Here is a 17216-nt window from a genome sequence, read left to right on the forward strand (position 1 = left end):
GGACTCCCTTCAGCATTTGTTGTAGGGCAGGTCTTCTGGAATGAACTCCTTTAGCTTTTATCTGTACATGTCTTAATTTCTTTTTCATTTTTGAAGAATGCTTTTTCCAGATACAGAGTTCTTGGTTGATGGAGTTTTCTTTAAGGAGTTTAAATATGTCACCCCACTGCCTTCTGACCTCCGTCTTACTGGGGCCCTGTGTATGTGACAAGTGGCTTTTCTCTTGCTGCTTTCAAAATCTTCTCTTTACCTTTGGGTTTTGAAGTTTTCGCCCCCACAGCGTGTCTTGTGGCTGGGTGGCCCACACCTCACCAGCTCGTGTGATGGCCTGGCTGGGCGTGGAGTGGGCGTGGGGTGGTGTCTCCCGGGGTCGGAATGGTGGTAGTGGTCCCGAGGGTATGGGGGTGTCTTCTCCTGGGCTTATGGGCCATTTGCATCTCTCTGGAGACGTTATCTATGCAAATCTTCAGCCCATTTTTAAATTGGGCATTTGTCTTTTTTTAGTTGCAAGAGTTCTTTATATATTCTAGGTACAAGTCTCTTATCAGATATGTTATTGGCATATATTTTCTCTGGGAAAAAACTGTTCTTTCCCCATTATATATATTTTTTTAATTCTTATTTTTATTTTTTATTTCTCTCCCCTTCCTCCCTGCTGTGTCTGCTCTCTGTGTCCATTTGCTGTGTTCTGCTGTGTCTGCTTGCATTTTTTTTTTAAAGATTTATTTTTATTTCTCTCCCCTTCTCCCTCCCCTTGTTGTCTGTTCTCGGTGTCCATTTGCTGTGTGTTCTTCTGTGTCTCCTTGTATTCTTGTCAGCGGCACCGGGAATCTGTGTCTCTTTTTGTTGTGTCATCTTGCTGCGTCAGCTCTCCGTGTGTGCGGCGCCATTCCTGGGCAGGCTGCACTTTCTCTCACGCTGGGCGGCTCTCCTTATGGGGCGCACTCCTTGCTCATGGGGCTCCCCTACATGGGGGACACCCCTGCATGGCAGGGCACTCCTTGTGCACATCAGCACTGCGCATGGGCCAGCTCCACACGGGTCAGGAGGCACTGGGTTTGAACCACGGACCTTCCTTATGGTAGGCAGATGCTCTATTAGTTCAGCCAAGTCCACTTCCCTCCCCATTATGTTTTTAGCTTCATTATTTCCCATTTTCTCATGTATTTTATGCTCTAATTAAAAGAGACTTTGCTTTTCCCCAGAGATGCTCTGTTTTCCCTTTCCGAACATGAACATTGAATAAATACTCATCCAGCGAGCGCTCCTCGGCGCCCCGTACTGCACGCCAGGCCCTCCCGGCATCTTGCCAGGCACCCCTGCCAGCCCGGTCCTCCCGTGGGGCGGCCTCCTCGCGCTTCCTCCCAATTCCAGTGTGGGTTAAACTTCCTGTGACACCAGTCACGTTCTCCCCGGAGTCCAGATGTTTCTAAACGCCTGGTGGTGTGGACACTCACGCGCGGTTTGCTGAAGGGGAAGGTAAATTAATGAGCTCGGCGTTGGCTCAGGCAGCGCCGGGGTCCCTGGGGGGCGCTTCGTCAGGGGGGCGCTTCGTCAGTTCTGGCCGGGGTCTTGCGGACCCTGCAGAGTCCAGGTACACACAGCCTTGAGGCCGTCAAAATGTTGGCAGCAGGAGAGGAGCTGGGCTGCTCTAGGCCACTGCTCGCCACAGTTTTGGCCATTAAAACACGGGATTCCTGGGGCTCCCGCGCGCGCACGGTGCTCTTTATTCCACGAGTCGTGTGCTGTGCCGCTTGACCCCTCTGTGTGTGCTGTTAGCTCTGTTACGTGCTACTTTACTACTCTGAAATAACACCATGAAAGTAGCAACCAGACAAATGGGCTTTCCGATCGTTTTGTTGCTGAGCTCCTGTGGACTCTTCTGACCCCAGGATGCTTACCCCTCCTTGGGAGATCTAAGAGCATAATACTTAGTTTTTGTGTGGAGTTTTCGTGAGGCTTTGGGGATTCCCAAATAAACTTGAAGGCTTTTGTTTTTCTTTCCTGAGCTTTGAGGTCAACTGGAGACAACTACCTTTCAGATCCCACAATGCCGAGTAATGCCGCAGACGGGAGTCACGCAGTCGTTCATTTCTTTTTAGAATGTGAAACCGACCCTTGACCCCTTGTGCTGAAGAGCTCTTTGAGAAGTAAATCCTAAAAAGTAATACCTCCACATTGCAGAAGATTTGGAAGATGACAGAAATAAATCTAAGCTTTGTCGTACCTATTTATAGCGAGGTCAATTGGACCAAGGCTTTTTCCAAACCCTTTGAGATATCTTAATTTTATTATTATTTTTTTAACTAAAAAGAACTTTTTCTCTTTAGCACTCTCACTTTGCTAAAAACCTATCTGACTTAAAACAGGATTCCCCTGTTCTTAGGCATAAAATCCTGTGGCTTGCCTTTTGCTGCTCTGTGACTGGGTACTTGGGGGACTGCTAGTCTATAAGGAGATAGGCGTTTTAGGGCTTTACTCTTTGATTTGCGCGATCAGGAATCCTACTACGTGTGTAGGCATGTGAGTTTTGAAAAACAATTAGAATGACTATTTTGGTATATAAAAGCAGTACATATAAACAGTAGAAACACGGGGGAAATATGGGAAGTTATTTGCTCAGCTCTGTTTCATCCCCTTCTCTCGACTCTGGAGAAGAGGAGGCTTTCCTTTGTTGCGTGCTTCACTTTCTTTCCTTTCTCCGGTCTGCGGCTGGATTTTCCTTGGCCGTGGAAGCGTGGGTGTGGGTGCTGACTCAGCCAGCGGGCGCCGCCCAGAGCAGAGCCTGGGAGCCGGGGCCGGGCGGCTGCTGAGCCACGGGCGCGCGGGCCGGGCCCGGGCCTCAGCCCCCTTCTCTCCCCCAGCCCCGCCGAGCACCCAGGCCGGCGAGCAGAGGGACACGGAGCCCACTCGAATGCAGATGCCGCCGGGGAACCCGCTGCTGCTGTCCCACACGCTGCAGGAGCTGCTGGCCAGGGACACCGTGCAGGTGGAGCTCATCCCCGAGAAGAAGGGCCTCTTTCTGAAGCACGTCGAGTATGAGGTCTCCAGCCAGGTGAGGCCGGCGGGCCGGGGCGGCGGGAGCGCCCGACGCGGCGGCGGCAGGAAGTCCCGCTGCCAGGCAGACGTTCCGGCACATCCTGGCCCCCGAATCCCATCCCCGCCCGGTGTGTCCCTGCGTCCGACCCGTCCTCACCGCCACTGCGGCTCTGAATTCCGTGCTGGGCACAGGCCCGCCTGGTGGCTGTCCTGCACGCGGGGGGCCCTGGGATTGCAGTGTGGCCTGCGGAGAATGTGGGCTCCAAAGTGGGAAACAGGTTTTGGGGTAGGATCTGCTGGCGCTGCCCTGTGTTGTAGGCACTCCTGATACTGGGGTAAGAGCTGCCCCGTGATACTGGGGTTAAGAGCTGCCTTGGAGGAGGCCCCGGGATTGACCTGGAGCGTGGACAGTGTGGCCTTGATGATGCTGGCCTGTCATTCGCCCGCTGTCTTCCAGGGTCTTGATCCAGTTCAGTGCCTTTCGATGGCCGTTTGTGGTTTTCATCTTGGCGATTAAGGAGCTGATGGACTCGGGATGTTCCTGGAGTCCCCTTGTGTTTATGGGGGCTTGTAAGGAAAACTCAGGGAGCCAGTTTGGGAGGACGCCGGCCCTCGTCACAGCCCAGGGCAGGCAGCGCCCCCAGGGTTGGTGTGTGCGTGATTCTGAAGTCACTGCTGTCGGCTCTAAAGAACCAAGAACCACGGCACTTTTGTGTTTGTTTTCAAGCCGTGGTGACAAGCCTGTGGCTGAACTTCTGACGCTTGTCAGTCTGTACCCAGGGCACCAAGGCACATGTCCAAGAAGGAGAAGTGCAGGGACAGAATTGGAGTGGTCCTGGGCCCCTGGGCCGCAGCTGCGATGGCTCACTGTCTCTCATCGGGCCACGGAGCCTCGGGGTCAGGCAGCTCTGGGCCTGTGGGGTGCACTGCTTGGCCCCAAGTGAGCCGGCAGCTTGCCTTTTCTTTTTTTTCTTTTCCTCGTTTCTGTCTCATTATGCTGCCCACTCCTTAAGTAAACTTACTGCCTCGGTGAATGTTCTAGAAGGAGGTCACTTGCCCGGGTCACCCGCTGGAATGTGCTTGGGACGCGGGGAGCCTTTTCTCTGCTTAGGTGCCCATCTGCCCTTCATGGGGTCCGGTGGACACAGTGGGCACGGTGCGTGTTTGCCACGAGGGCTTGATGTCCTCTGAGATGCCTGCTCGTGGCGCCTGTGTAAGTGCCGCTGTAGGGTCATCCGAGGCTGCCGTGGTGAGCAGGAGGCCGCCCGGCCTCATCCGCGATGGTGCTCGAGACGGGTTCGCAGGCCACTCTGTTTGCACGAAGTGTCTCTTCTGTCGCGGGCTTCCCACGCGGGGCTTGTCTGTGCTCAGACCTCAGGCCTGCTTGGGGAGGCAGCGGCGTGGTTTGAGAGCAGACGCTGAGGATGAAGTGAAGGGTGCCTGGCTTTCCGCGTGGCCTCGTGAGGCCGGGCCGGGGCCCCCAGCAGCCGAGAACGCCCGTAGCCTTCCCTCGTTCAGGTGGTCCGAGGCAGTGGGTAGTCTGGGAGGAGGACAAGAGCTGTTCGCAGCGGGGAGGGGTCCTGTCTGGGGACTCCCCTTGGGCAGAGGCGGGGCGGAGGGCGAGGGGCCGAGCCCTGTCCCCTCCTGGGCTCTCCCTGGAGGGGAGGGGACGTGAGGGGCGAGGGGGCAGCGGGCTGGGCTCACGCCGGCTTGAGCACCGACCCTTCCTTTCTCCTCGTAGCGCTTCAGGTCCTCGGTGTACCGGCGCTACAACGACTTCGTGGTCTTCCACGAGACGCTGCTGCACAAGTTCCCGTACCGCATGGTGCCGGCACTCCCCCCCAAGAGGATGCTGGGAGGTAAGCGGCGGCTGGGGGTCTGAGGCCGAGGCCCAGCCGTGGGTCCCAGCCCGCTGCCCATCTTCCTTCCGTCCCTCCGGGGGCAGAGGTGGTTTGCGGCCGGCTGCAGCCCAGACAGGCTCCGAGCCCAGGTCTGGGACGGGGGGCAACCAACCCCAGGGCCCTTGGCCTCTGCGAGCCTTCGGGGGACTGCCCTTGGCGGCGTGTGGAAGGGGGCCTCCTGGCCGCCCGCCTGTCCCTGGGCTGCTTGTGTGGCCTGCTTTGCAGGGCGAGGTGGACGGGGCAGCGGGCCCTCATGGGGCGGAGTGCAAGTAGGGAATCTCACCTTCATCTTTGCGGAGGGGGGAAGGAACGGGTGACTCCGCGTCTTCATGGCCTCCCCGGGGCGGCCTTGGCGGGGCGGAGGCTCCCAGACGCCCTCTGGACAGGCCTGTCCCTCCAGGGCCCAGTGCAGGGACATGGCCCTGCCTCCCCTCTGGCCACGCCGATGCTCGCCCACAGCCCTTTCCCCACGTTCCAGACCAACCTGAGCCACGGCTGGGGCTGTACCACGGTCGATTTTGGAACCCCGAATTGGACACAAATGCCTTGACTGCTGTTGGTGAATGAGTCTCAGCTCAGATTCCAACGACGTCTTACTTTATTTTTCTTGCCTTATGTGAGCTCTCGGCCACAACTTCTTCACCAAACACTGAAGGGTAGAAAGGCAGCTGAGGTCAGCGGAGGTCAGAAAAGGGGTGAAGGCTTTCTGAATTCAGCCCCGGGGTTGAGTGGGTCCGGGGCTCAGGTACCCACTCGTGCCCTTCGGCTCTCCTGAGGCCGCGGGTGCTGTTGAGGTGGGGCCCCGTCCAGCTGTATGGTTCAGAAACCTAAACACAGTATTTTAAATGCCGCTTCTGTTTGCGGGCAGCTTTAAGTGTCAGTGCATCAACACACACTTGTACTTTTCTCCCTGAAGTGACACTAGCCTGGGCGGAAGCGATAGGCGGGTCCGTTCCAAAGTGGGTTGTGAGCGAGTCGCCCGGGAGAAGTGGATTGAGCTCGGGCCAAGTGTGCGAAACGCGTGTGCTCATGACGAGGAGGGCCAGGGTGGGGTAGCGGGGCCCGACCGAGGCCGGGGATCAGGCTTGGTCTCCCCTGGGGTCCCCCGGACGTCCCCCTGGGGGCGCGGTGCGGGGGCTCCCGGGCGGGCGTGCGCAGCGCCCCGCGGAGGGGCCGGCGAGGCTGAGCGCGCCCTCCCCGCAGCCGACAGGGAGTTCATCGAGGCGAGGCGGCGCGCGCTGAGGCGCTTCATCAACCTGGTGGCGCGGCACCCCCCCTTCTCGGAGGACGTGGTTCTGAAGCTCTTCCTCTCCTTCAGCGGCCCGGTGAGTCGCCCGCCCCGGCCGCCTGCGCTCTCGTCCCGGCGCCCCTGGACGGGTTTGTTGCGTGTGGCTGGCGGACGTCACGTTTGCTCCCCGTGCAGGGAGCAGGCCGGGCGTGGTTGCGAGAGGGTTCCTCAGCTGGGCGTGATGCGGCGTGAGCCTGGGGGGCGGCGGCTTCTCAGGGGGCCGCTCTGGGACGCAGAGCTACCACGCGGGAGGCTCTCAGCTTGGGAGGTTTCTGAAGTGCTGGAGGCCCCAGCTGTAGGTTTTAAATAAAAGGCAGCGCGTGACTGAGCACCCCGAGGAAGCAGCAGTCTCCTCAGCGGGACGGCCCTGGAGCCCGGCGCCTGCGCCCTCCCTCCCTGCACGGGGCTCCGCCGGAGACCAGAGCGGCCCTTCCTCAGCCCTCGGCTCGCGGCCTGAGAGCCAGGCTTTCCTTCCACGGGCTGCCGCCTTCCCGTGGGGAAGGAAGGTTTTTAGCCCTCTCCTGGGTGTGCCGGGGGCTCTCCTCGGTCTCAGTGGGAAGCCCCTTCTCGAGAGGTCGCATCACCGGGAACTGGGGAAGGGCCGCAGCCCCCTGCCCCTTATCCTGCTGCAGAAACACTTGTCTTGGAAAGGCAGGGGCTGCACCAGCCTTGCTTCCTTTCCTTCCTTCCCTCAGCTAACTTTCCTTCCTTCCCTCTGTAAAACGGCTGTCCCCCGGGGTGGGAGTGGCCCTGGCCACCAGGCTGGGCAGTTCCTGCTGTGACTCCCACAGGTCCTGTGCACCCCGGGGGTGGAGAAGGGCCTCTGGCACATGATCTTCCCTGCAGAGAGGAATGGACCACAGCCCCTGGGGCCTGGGGAGGGCAGGAGGGTGCTGGGTGCATCCCCAGTCAGGGGCGCAGAGGGCGTTCCCCATGGCCCCTGGCCCAGCAGTGGTCAAGCCAGGGGATCGGGACAGTGTTTGAGGCACCTCTGAGATTCTAGAATTCCTGCACGCACAGCCGCCTAGTAGGGTCTGTGCTTGTATTGGTGGGGGGCTCTCGGTGGGCCCTCATTTTCAGGCGTGGCCTTGCTGAGGAGGCCTTTTGGAAGGCACAGTCTGGTGCCAGCTTTTCCCCGAGCACCAGCTGCCTCCATCCCTGCTGCCCTGGTGGAGCTGACGGCCTCACGAGTGTGGGGTGCGGCCGACATGGCCAGGTCGGCCCTGGTCTGTGGGTGGAGAGAGCCCTCTCCTCCAGGGTGGGCCGGGGGGTCTGGGAATGCTCCTGTTGCTAAGCCAGGCTTTCCTGTCGCCAAAGGACCCCTTGAGAACTTGGCAGTGAGAAAGCCGAGGGAGCAACAGTGACGAGACTGTGGGATGCACGCCCGGGGAAGCAGGTCTCCCTGAGGAGATGCTGTCCCTGAGGAGACGCTGTTCTAGAGGAGACGCTGTCCCTGAGGAGATGCTCCCCCTGAGGAGACTCTCCCCCCGAGAGACGCTCTTCCCTGTGAGACGCTGTCCCTGAGGAGATGCTGTCCCTGAGGAGACGCTTTCCCCCTGGGGAGACACTGTCCCCTGAGGAGATGCTCCCCCCGAGAGACGCTGTCCTGCCTTTTATTTGCCGACTGGGTCTCAGGCCATCCACCTGGCTGCTGGAGGGTGAAGTTTTGCTCTGTTTTCTCTCCCTTTGCAGGATGTGCAGAACAAGCTAAAGGAATCGGCTCAGTGGGTTGGCGACGAGTTCCTCAACTGTAAGCTGGCGACTCGAGCCAAGGTGCTCTTCTCGCGTCACCGTTTTCTCTTAGCCAGCCACAGTCGCTCGCCCCTGCCACGTGCCAGGAATCATGCTGCATGTGTTGCTCGCTTAGCCACCCAGCTGCCCTGAAACGAGGCAGAGGAGGCAGCGGGTGTCGCTGCCAAGGCCCCTGGCGGCTCCTGGGCAGCCGCTGGGAGCAGTCCTCGCCCGCCCTGGTGCCAGCCGCCCCTGACCACCTACCGCCGACTTTTCAGATCGCAAGATGGGTTCTTACTTTTGCTTATTTTAAAATTTATTTAGTTTGGGCTGCCTTTTTCCACAAAAGGATCGAGATAGCTAGTTGGTAGTTGTTTTTTTCCTTCTTAAACTGCTTCTGTGTACAAAGAGAAGGAATCCTTTACTTTTATTTTATTCCCGAATCTTTGTTTTCTAAGCACAGATGGTTAATATGTATATATTTTTAAAGATTTATTTATTTATTTCTCCCCTGCCCTGTACCCCCCGTTGTCTGCTCTCTGTGTCCATTTGCTGTGTGTTCTTCTGTGTCTGCTTGTCTTCTCATGAGGTGGCTCCAGGTACCGATCCTGAGACTTTCCAGAGTGGGGGAGAGGCGATTACTCTTGTAGCAGTTTGATATGGTTATGAATGCCAAAAATAGACAGTGGATTACGTGTGTAATTTGGTCCTTTCCTGGTCCTGATTGAGTTATGATTAGGGCGTTGAGTTCCCACCCCTTGGTGGGTGGGGACTCACAGATAAAAGGGGTGGCAAGGAACAGAGTTGGGGGTTCTTAATCTGGAGTTTTGATGTTGGAGTTTGATGCTGAAGTCTTAAGCTGGAGCCTCGGAGAGAGACAGAGGCATTTGCCTGATAGTCCACAGCTGACCTCGTGGAGAGAGGCAAAGCCTAGAGAGTCTCATAGTCTACAGCTGTCCTCGTGGAGGAAACAGGAGCTGAGCCCAGAGGAACCCAGGAAGCCTCAACCCTCACAGATGTCAGCAGCCGTCTTGCTCCAACACGTGAAAATAGACTTTGGTGAGGGAAGTAACTTATGCTTTATGACCTGGTATCTGTAAGCTTCTACCCCAAATAAATACCCTTTATAAAAACCAACCAATTTATGGTATTTTGCATCAGCACCCCTTTGGCTGACTAATACAGAATTTGGTACTGAGGAGTAGGGAAATGCTTTTGCAATTGCCATAATGCTGGAATGGCTTTATAAATGGGTAAGGGGTATTTTTTGGAGGAATTATGAGATGCTTGGAAGAAAAGACCTACAGTGCTTTGAAGAGACTGTTAGCAATATGGATGCTAAAGAGACTTGTTATGATGCCTTAGAAGTAAATGATGAAACTATTATTGGAAAGTGGAGGAAAGGCGATCCATGTTATAAAGTTGCAGAGAACTTAGCAAGATTAATTCCTGGTATTTTATGGAACGTAGAATTAGAAAATTGCGAGCCTGGGCGTTTAGCTGAAGAAATTTCCAAGGTAAACCTGGAGAATGTGGCTTGGCTTCTGCTTGCAGCTTACAGCAAAATGCTAGACCAGAGAGATATGCTGAGGACTGAACTGTCAGGTACAAAGAAAACAGAAACTAATTCTGGAAATCCCAAATCTCTGGAAATCAAGCTCCCAGATGGAAGTGCCCCATTGGAGGACTTATCTAAACTTGGACCTGGTAAATCAAGATCGAAGATGCAGTTATCTAGGAAAGACTTGTGGAAAGTCTTACTGTCTGATAGCTTGGACCCCTGCCTCCTGCATGCTAAACCAACAGATTTTTGAGAGAGCTGTATGAACAAAACCACTGTCAACCTGGAATAAAAAGGACATGGAAAGGAGAGATTGAAGGAGAAGAAGGTTTGAGAGGAACACCATGGAAGCTGAGATCTGGAATTAGGACATCACCTTGGGCCAAGAGAGGAACCACCCATGTGTACAGAGAGGGTGAGTTTGCCCCAGTAGTTGAAGAGGGTGGATGTTCTTGTCCAATGTTCTGGGAGAGTTTTGCTGCTGCAGGGTGCAGAGAGGGTGGAGACATTCCCCAAGGAATAGGGCGGTTAACGTCAGCACCCCCAGGTCTGAGAGGGGTGGACCTGTCCCCCGTGGATTAGGGAAGGCCAGATGGTCAACTTTTTGCTCTGAGAGGGTTGAACCTATAGGCTGAAGATTAGGGGGAATGTTGTCTTCACATCACTGCACAAGGGGGCTTAAGACTAATCCAAAGATTGGGTGAGGTGTGGCAATCACCCCAACGCTCTTGGAGTGAGAGGTCTGGAGCTTGGTCAACACCCAGAAGCTTGATGAGGGTGGAACCAAGAAAATGGCCATTGGGCAAGCATGGGGAAAGGGTGGGTTCCCATAAGGCACCAAGGAGAAGAACCCATCATCTTAAGAATGACTCTCAGACTGAAATGGAATCGAGGATGCCCTGCAGGTTTACTGAACTGTAGAGGACCCGGGACACATGTTTCCCTCCCAGTTTCTCCTTATTATAATGAAATGTTTATCCTTTGTCCATTTGTGTATTGGAAACAGATTGTTTTGTAAGTTTCAGAGGTCTATAGCAGACAGGACTTTGCCCCAAGACAAACTGTATTGCTTTAAAATGATTGTGATATGATTTAGTACTTGCATTGTTACTGATTTAAGGTTTTTTCGAATATTGTACTGTCTTTTTGGAATTCATAGGGTGAAGTGTAGCAGTTCGATATGGTTATGAATTCCAAATATAGATACTGGATTATGTTTGTAATCTGGTCTCTACCTTGCATGATTGAGTTATGATTAGGGCATTGAGTCCCCACACCTCGGTGAGTGGGGACTCAGAGACAAAAGGCCTGGCAGAGGACAGAGTTGAGGATTCTTAATGCCTTTGGAGTCTTGATGTTGGAGTTCGATGCTGACGTCTTAAGCTGGAGCCCCCGGGAAAGAGCCAGAGCCCTTCACCTGATAGTCCACAGCTGACCTTGTGGAGAAAACAGGAGCTGAGCCCAGAGGAGCCCAGGAAGCCTGAGCCCTCGCAGACCCCGCAGCCATCTTGCTCCAACACGTGGAAATAGACTTTGGGGAGGGAAGTAACTTAGGCTTTATGGCCTGGTATCTGTAAGCTCCTACCCCAAATAAATACCTTTTATAAAAACCAATTTCTGGTATTTTGCATCAGCACCCCTTTGACTGACTAATACAACTCTGTTGAGCCACCTCGACTCCGTGTTGTGTTACGTCTTCTTATTTTGTTTTCTCTGTGTCTCTTGTTGCATTATCTTGCTGCACCAGCAAGCAAGATCTTCTCTTATCTATCGTATCTTCTCTGTGCCTCGGCTGGCACTCCTGCGTGCGGTGGCTTTCCCACGCTGGGTGGCATTTCCACACGGGGTTACTCCTGTGCGGGGTGGTATTCCAGCGTGGGCCGGCACCCCGTGTGGGCCAGCGCACCCTCACCAGGAGGCCCTGGCCATTGAACCCTGGACCTCCTGGTGGTAGACGGGAGCCCAGTTGCTTGAGCCACATCTGCTTCCCAGATGGTTAATATCAAAGCTTGTAAAGAAACTCTTGGGGAGTGAGTGAGGGATACATGAAGCTCCTCTGTATGCAGAGTCTTTTAGGAATTTACACTCATTTTGAGCCTGAAGATTGTTACTTTTATTTTTGACGGGACCTCCAGCGTGGGCAGGTTTCAGGGACATCGTAGCCTCAGGCTCTGGGACCCTTTAGCTTAGTGCCCGCTCCGCGTCAGTGCTTCTCAGACCTTCGGGCGAGGCGAGGCGAGGGCGGCACCAGGGGGGAGGGGCTCCCGGGTGGGCTCCGGCGCGGCCTGGCCCGCTCACGGTGCTTCTCGTTGGCCGACAGCTGTGCCAGGGCTCGTCCTGCCAACTTGCTCTCGGCTTCCTCTTCCAGGACTTTCTCCCAGCCGACATCCAGGCCCAGTTTGCCGCCAGCCGGGAGCTGATCCGGAATATCTACAACAGCTTCTACAAGCTGCGCGACCGGGCGGAGCGCATCGCCTCCCGGGCCACCGACAGTGCCGCCGATCTCCTTGTGTTTGGGAAGGAACTGAGGCAGGTGGCCCTTCGGTGCTCGGCAGGGCTAGCTTAGGAGACGGGGGCCGGCTCGGAGAGCAGAGTGCGTCTCGCAGGAATAGCCACGCTCCGCCGTTTCCCTCCCAGAGCGGGAGGCAGTGGTGGTCATATTTAAAAGAAAGGGGCGGGCGCCCAGCTGTAGTCAGGCAGTGACGCGTGGGCCCGCAGGGGGCTACGCTGCCGTCCCCTCCCTCGTCAGGGTCGGACTCTTGAAGTCCGTTTGGGTCGGGATGTGCAGCTAACGACTTCCCTGGTGGTCAGGACAGGCAGCTCCTCAGCTCGCGTCTCCGTGGGGCGCGGGGGCCTCCGTGGCTGTGCTTCGCACACGCGGCTGTGCCCCCGGGACCTCGCTGGGTGGGTTCAGTAGGTCTGGGGCATTTATAACAAATCCAGGTTTTCCCACGGCCCCCCGCCCGCCCGAGCCGCGAGGGCCTAGGTCAGCAGGGAAGGCTGCAGGCTGCCCGGGTGGGTGGGTGCTGCCGCGACTGCATGCGGGGCACGGGCTCGAGCGCCTTCTCCCCTGTCTTCCTGCCCCTAGTGCTCTAGGGTCCGACACGACCCCGCTCCCCTCCTGGGCCGCGCTGAACAGCAGCACCTGGGGGTCCCTCAAGCAGGCTCTGAAGGGCCTCTCGGTCGAGTTTGCGCTGCTTGCTGACAAGGCCGCGCAGCAGGTGAGTGGCTGTGTCCTTGGCGTGCACCTGCCCTGGAGAACGTTCTAGGCCTTGGCATCTGGGAGCCTCTCCTGCTTAGCGCAGCCTCGGGGCTCTGCGTTGTGAGTGAGGGACGGCTGTGCCGGGTCCCAGCGCGTGTCCCCATCTGCTCTCGGTGGCTTCCCATGGCCATTGACGTGTCTAGGATGGTTGCCCACGGCAACAGCAGCCTCGGTCCTGATCTCCCGACAGCCCACTTGGCTGAGCTTATTAGCCGGTAGGCTCCACCTTTGAATGTGTAATCTGGACATTTCCAGGAGGCTTCCAGAGGGCCCGGTGGCCGTCCTTTTCCACTCCCGTGTGGCCACGTGGAGCCTGTCGGAATCCTCAGTGAGTCCCCGGGCCCTGAGAGGCCCCTCCCCCAGACGCCCAGTTACCCTCAGGAAAGGCTTGTGCCGTCCAGGCAGACGGTCATTTTAGATCTGCAGACCAGCTGGTCGTCAGTGGGGAGCGCTCTGAAGACGGTGTTCGCCTCTCACTTTGGGGCCCACCCGGTGCTTTCACGGCGTGAAGCTGTTAGGTCATTTGAGGGTAAGCGCGTGCTGCCCGGTTCCCAGGCTACTTAAGCAAACTCCGTGCAGCGGGTCGGGTCAGGCAGCGGGAGCGTCTCCGCTCATGGTTTTGAGGCCAGGAAAACGTCCAAGCCGAGGCATCGTCCAGGGGGGGCTTTGTCCCCAAGGCTGGCTTTGGGGCTGGCTGCCGGCGCGCCCGGCCGAGCGTGCCACGTGGCAAGGCCGTGGCGGTGGCGCCTGTTCGGGTCCCAGTTGCTCCTTGCTTCCAGGACCTTCTCTCTGTCCTCGTTCTCGTATAAAGGCCTCTGCTGGCAGGACTGAGCCCGCCCCGTCAGGGCCCCGCCTACCCGAGGTCACCCCATGAGCAGGCCCCACCCACCCCGGGCTCACACCCACAGGCACGGCCAGTCTGAGAGCGGGCTCCCCGGGGTTCACACAGCCCCACACCTTCACGGCGGTCTTTGAACCGTCAGTGGATGGTACTGGAGCCTGAGAAACATTTTTGCCCACCTGGGATTCTAGTTCACCAGCGTGGCTGGATGCCCAAGGAGCACGGAGCTGTCGGGGCGGGCGCCCGGGGCGTCCTCGGGGGTGCAGAAGGGAATTGGACCTTCTTGCCAGTGGGGAGACTGAGCTTTCTCCTCTCCTGCTCCCGGCCCCCGCCTTCCCTCCAGAGCTGAGTCAGGGGCAGGGTAGGCGCAGGCTCTTCCCAGGGAGGGGGACAGAGAGCCCCCGGAGGGAGCCGGCAGCTCCAGGGGAGGAGTGCAGGGCAGCCTGGCTGGACGTCGCCAGGGCCTGGGGCTGCGGTCTTGTTCACAGCACGCTGGTCCTGGGCCTCAGTTTCCCCATGGGTTCAAAGTGAGGGAGTCGGACCAGTTTTAAAACGTTAACAGGTGAACTCTGAGAACTCCTGTGCTCTAGGCTCCCGCGCCTCCAGCCTTCCAGCTGCCGCGCCCACGCGGGGTGGGAGGCGCTGGGCCCGGGGTCTCCGAGCACCCTCCCATGTGGACCCGGGTTCTGTGCTTTGACTTGCCGGCGGTTCCAGGCATCTGGTGTGGTAGAGGGTTGTGGGGTTCTTCATGGCTCCGGGATTCTCGAAAGTTCACAAGTGGAGAGGTGCCGTTTCCAGAGCGTTCCTCGCTGTCCTCGGCTTTCAAGCCGTTGTGAATTAGGGGTTCATAGGAAGGCAGGGAGGCCGACACGGCCGCTCCTGCACGACCACGTGCTCTTTGCTGTGGGAGGCCTCGGCCCGGGCTGGGCAGCCGGGCACAGGGCTGCACCTCCCCGTTCCCCGGGCTGAGGACCGGGCCCCGTGGCCATCGGGTGTTTTTCTTCCCAAGTTTCAAAGACCCTTGAAACACCGATACCCTCTTGCCCCCTCGCTGGCTGGGCCGCCGGGGGTGGCCGTGGGCGAAGTTCGTGTGTGGTCGGGGGCGGCCTGGAGGGGTGAAGGGGTTTCCAGCTGCCGCCAGTGCCTGGCCCTGCTCGGCCCTCCTCCCCCCCGGCTGGCGCCGGCTCTGCCGTCTGCTGTGGTGGACGCCTTGCCTGCCATGGCCTAAGCAGGGGGCTGCAGGGGAGCATGGGGGCAGCATGAGGGGAGCAGGGGACGTGGGGGCACGTGGCCTCCCCCGGGTGTCGCCTTGCCTGGGGAGGCCCAGGCCCTCCAGGCCGGGGGCCCATAGGCATCTGGGGGGTTCATGGGGGCGGGTGTTCCCAGAGACCAGGGGTCCTGACTGCCGCCTTGGGGACGGGTCGGGACGGGGGGAGCTTGGCTGTCCCGCTGGCGGGCTCTGGATCGTGTCCTGGCGCGGCTGACGCTGCCTGTGCTTCCAGGGCAAGCAGGAGGAGAACGACGTGGTGGAGAAGCTGAACCTTTTCCTGGACCTGCTGCAGTCTTACAAGGTAAGTCGAGGCAGCCCCTCGGGGGTGGCAGGACCTCAGAACCATCTCGTCATCTCTTACGAGAAACGCTGGAGAGCAGCGGAGCCAGCGCCGCGGCGGGGGGGTGGGCCTCGTGCAGCCCGTTGTGCTGGCGTCCCCTCCTCGGCGCTCTCGCTCTGGCACTGGGTTCCCGGGTTCCCGGCGGAGGAGGCGGGCGCTGGGCCTGGGGGCAGCTTTAAGCAATGGACGCCCGGTGGAGAGCGAGATCCCCTCCCTCGTGGGGGTCCGGGAGTCGGGCCTCGGCTCGGGCGGGGGAGGCTTCCTGCCTGCGTTGGGGGCGCTCCCAGGGCTGGCCGGGCGCGGGGCAGCGGGTTCCTGCCTCGAGGGGCTGGGGCTGGGCTCCTGAGCCCCTGCTCGGCCATTCTGCGGCCAGTATTTGCCACAGGGTTTCCGATGGGGGTGTTCTAGGGCCCTGGGGAAATGGCAGCGGGTCTTCTGTGGGCGCCACCAGCCTCCTGGAAATTGGGTGCATTTAAAGCCTCAGGTCCAGCAACACTCTGGCGCTCTGGTTACACTTTTATTTAAGTTTCTCAGGAGGTACCGGGGATTGAACCTGGGACCTCGTACACAGGAAGCAGGTGCTCAGCCACCGAGCTGTCCCCGCTCCTCTCTTTCCTTTTTGAATAGAGGACACACGGGGCCCACTGCTGGGTGATTTTCCCCTTCTGAGCTGTGCCTGGGCTGTGGGCAGGGGGCCGCTGAGCGCGCTGAGCCGCCAAGGAGGTCAGAGCTGACCACTGAACTGCTCTGCCCCTTGGGCATTTCCTGAGCCCGCTGTGAGGCTCTTTTCTATGGAAGGAAAGCTGGTTCCTAGACTGGCGCCATGTTGGTTGCGTCCACTTTATGCCCTTCTGTGAGCGGCCTCCCCTGGCCCCCCTCCGCCTCCCCTGGCCCCCCCTCCGCCTCCCCTCCGCCTCCCCTGGCCTCCCCTGACCTCCCTTGGCCCCCCCTCTGCCTCTGCTGGCCTCCCCTTGGCCTCCCTTATGCCTCCGCTCTGCCTCCCTCCGCCTCTCCCCACCTCCCCCCGCCTCCCCCGGCCGCTCCCTGCTCCCAGCCTTTCCTGCATCCCCCCTTCTGGGGTGTCCACCCGGGGAGAGGCTCTAAAGGCTCGCGGGAGGGTGGCCCCAGCTCTGGCTCTGGGTCCCTGGTCTGGTTGTGAGGGCGCCGAGGGGGGCTGGACTGGTGGCTAGTGCCTGGCCCCCGCAGGACCTGTGCGAGCGGCACGAGAAGGGCGTGTTGCACAAGCACCAGCGGGCGCTGCACAAGTACAGCCTGATGAAGAAGCAGATGATGAGTGCCGCGGTGCAGAGCCGCGAGCCCGAGGCCGTGGAGCAGCTGGAGTCGCGCATCGTGGAGGTAGCCCTGGCCAGGCGGGGCCGACCCGGGGTGGGCAGGGCGTCAGCAAGGCAGCGTTCCGTGCACGCAGCTGCGCGCTGGGCCGGCCAGGCCCCGTGGGGCACAGTGCAGCTGGGCGCTGCCCGGGCGCCCCAAGCGTCCCTGGCTCGCTGCCCTCCTGGCGCCTGGGCGAGGGGCCGGCTCTGCAGTTCCGTGGAAGAAGGGCTCATGGTGCAGGCGGGTGCCCGCGGCGGCCGGGGTGGTCAGCCAGGGACGGACGGGCGCTCTGCTTCGCAGCAGGAGAACGCCATCCAGACCATGGAGCTCCGCAACTACTTCTCCCTCTACTGCCTGCACCAGGAGACGCAGCTGGTGCACGTCTACCTGCCCCTCACCTCCCACATCCTCGGTGCCTTCGTGAACTCGCAGATCCAGGGGCACAAGGAGGTGAGCCTTCCCCGCACCCGCCTGCTCGCCTCCCCGCCGCCCTGAGTCGCGCCGCCCTTGGCAGCTGACCGTGAAAGGTTGCTTGGGAGAGCTCGGAGTCGGGGTGAGCGTGGGACCTTACGTGGGCCCCGCGCAGACCTGCTTGCCTCCCGTGGCCGGGGTCGTGGCTGAGGCTGCCTGGTGCTTTGGGGTGGTGGGCTG

The 17216-nt window shown here is 59.0% G+C and overlaps 1 protein-coding gene across 3 annotated transcripts in view; it reads left to right on the plus strand.

The window, feature by feature from the left end:
* Positions 1-17216, plus strand: part of SNX8 (sorting nexin 8) — a 40749-nt gene that overhangs the window by 20108 nt on the left and 3425 nt on the right. For 2 of the 3 annotated variants that reach the window (XM_004449841.4, XM_058292480.2), the window contains exons 2-10: positions 2865-3055; positions 4781-4898; positions 6144-6265; positions 7921-8001; positions 11889-12049; positions 12609-12741; positions 15126-15194; positions 16440-16589; positions 16866-17015. In XM_004449841.4, coding sequence (XP_004449898.1) covers positions 2865-3055; positions 4781-4898; positions 6144-6265; positions 7921-8001; positions 11889-12049; positions 12609-12741; positions 15126-15194; positions 16440-16589; positions 16866-17015 — 1175 coding nt within the window. The remainder of the gene's footprint in view (positions 1-2864; positions 3056-4780; positions 4899-6143; positions 6266-7920; positions 8002-11888; positions 12050-12608; positions 12742-15125; positions 15195-16439; positions 16590-16865; positions 17016-17216) is intronic. The other variant, XM_012520556.3, reaches the window with a different exon arrangement.

This window comes from Dasypus novemcinctus (genome assembly GCF_030445035.2).
Source record: "Dasypus novemcinctus isolate mDasNov1 chromosome 23 unlocalized genomic scaffold, mDasNov1.1.hap2 SUPER_23_unloc_1, whole genome shotgun sequence".
Classification (NCBI taxonomy): Eukaryota; Metazoa; Chordata; class Mammalia; order Cingulata; family Dasypodidae; genus Dasypus; species Dasypus novemcinctus.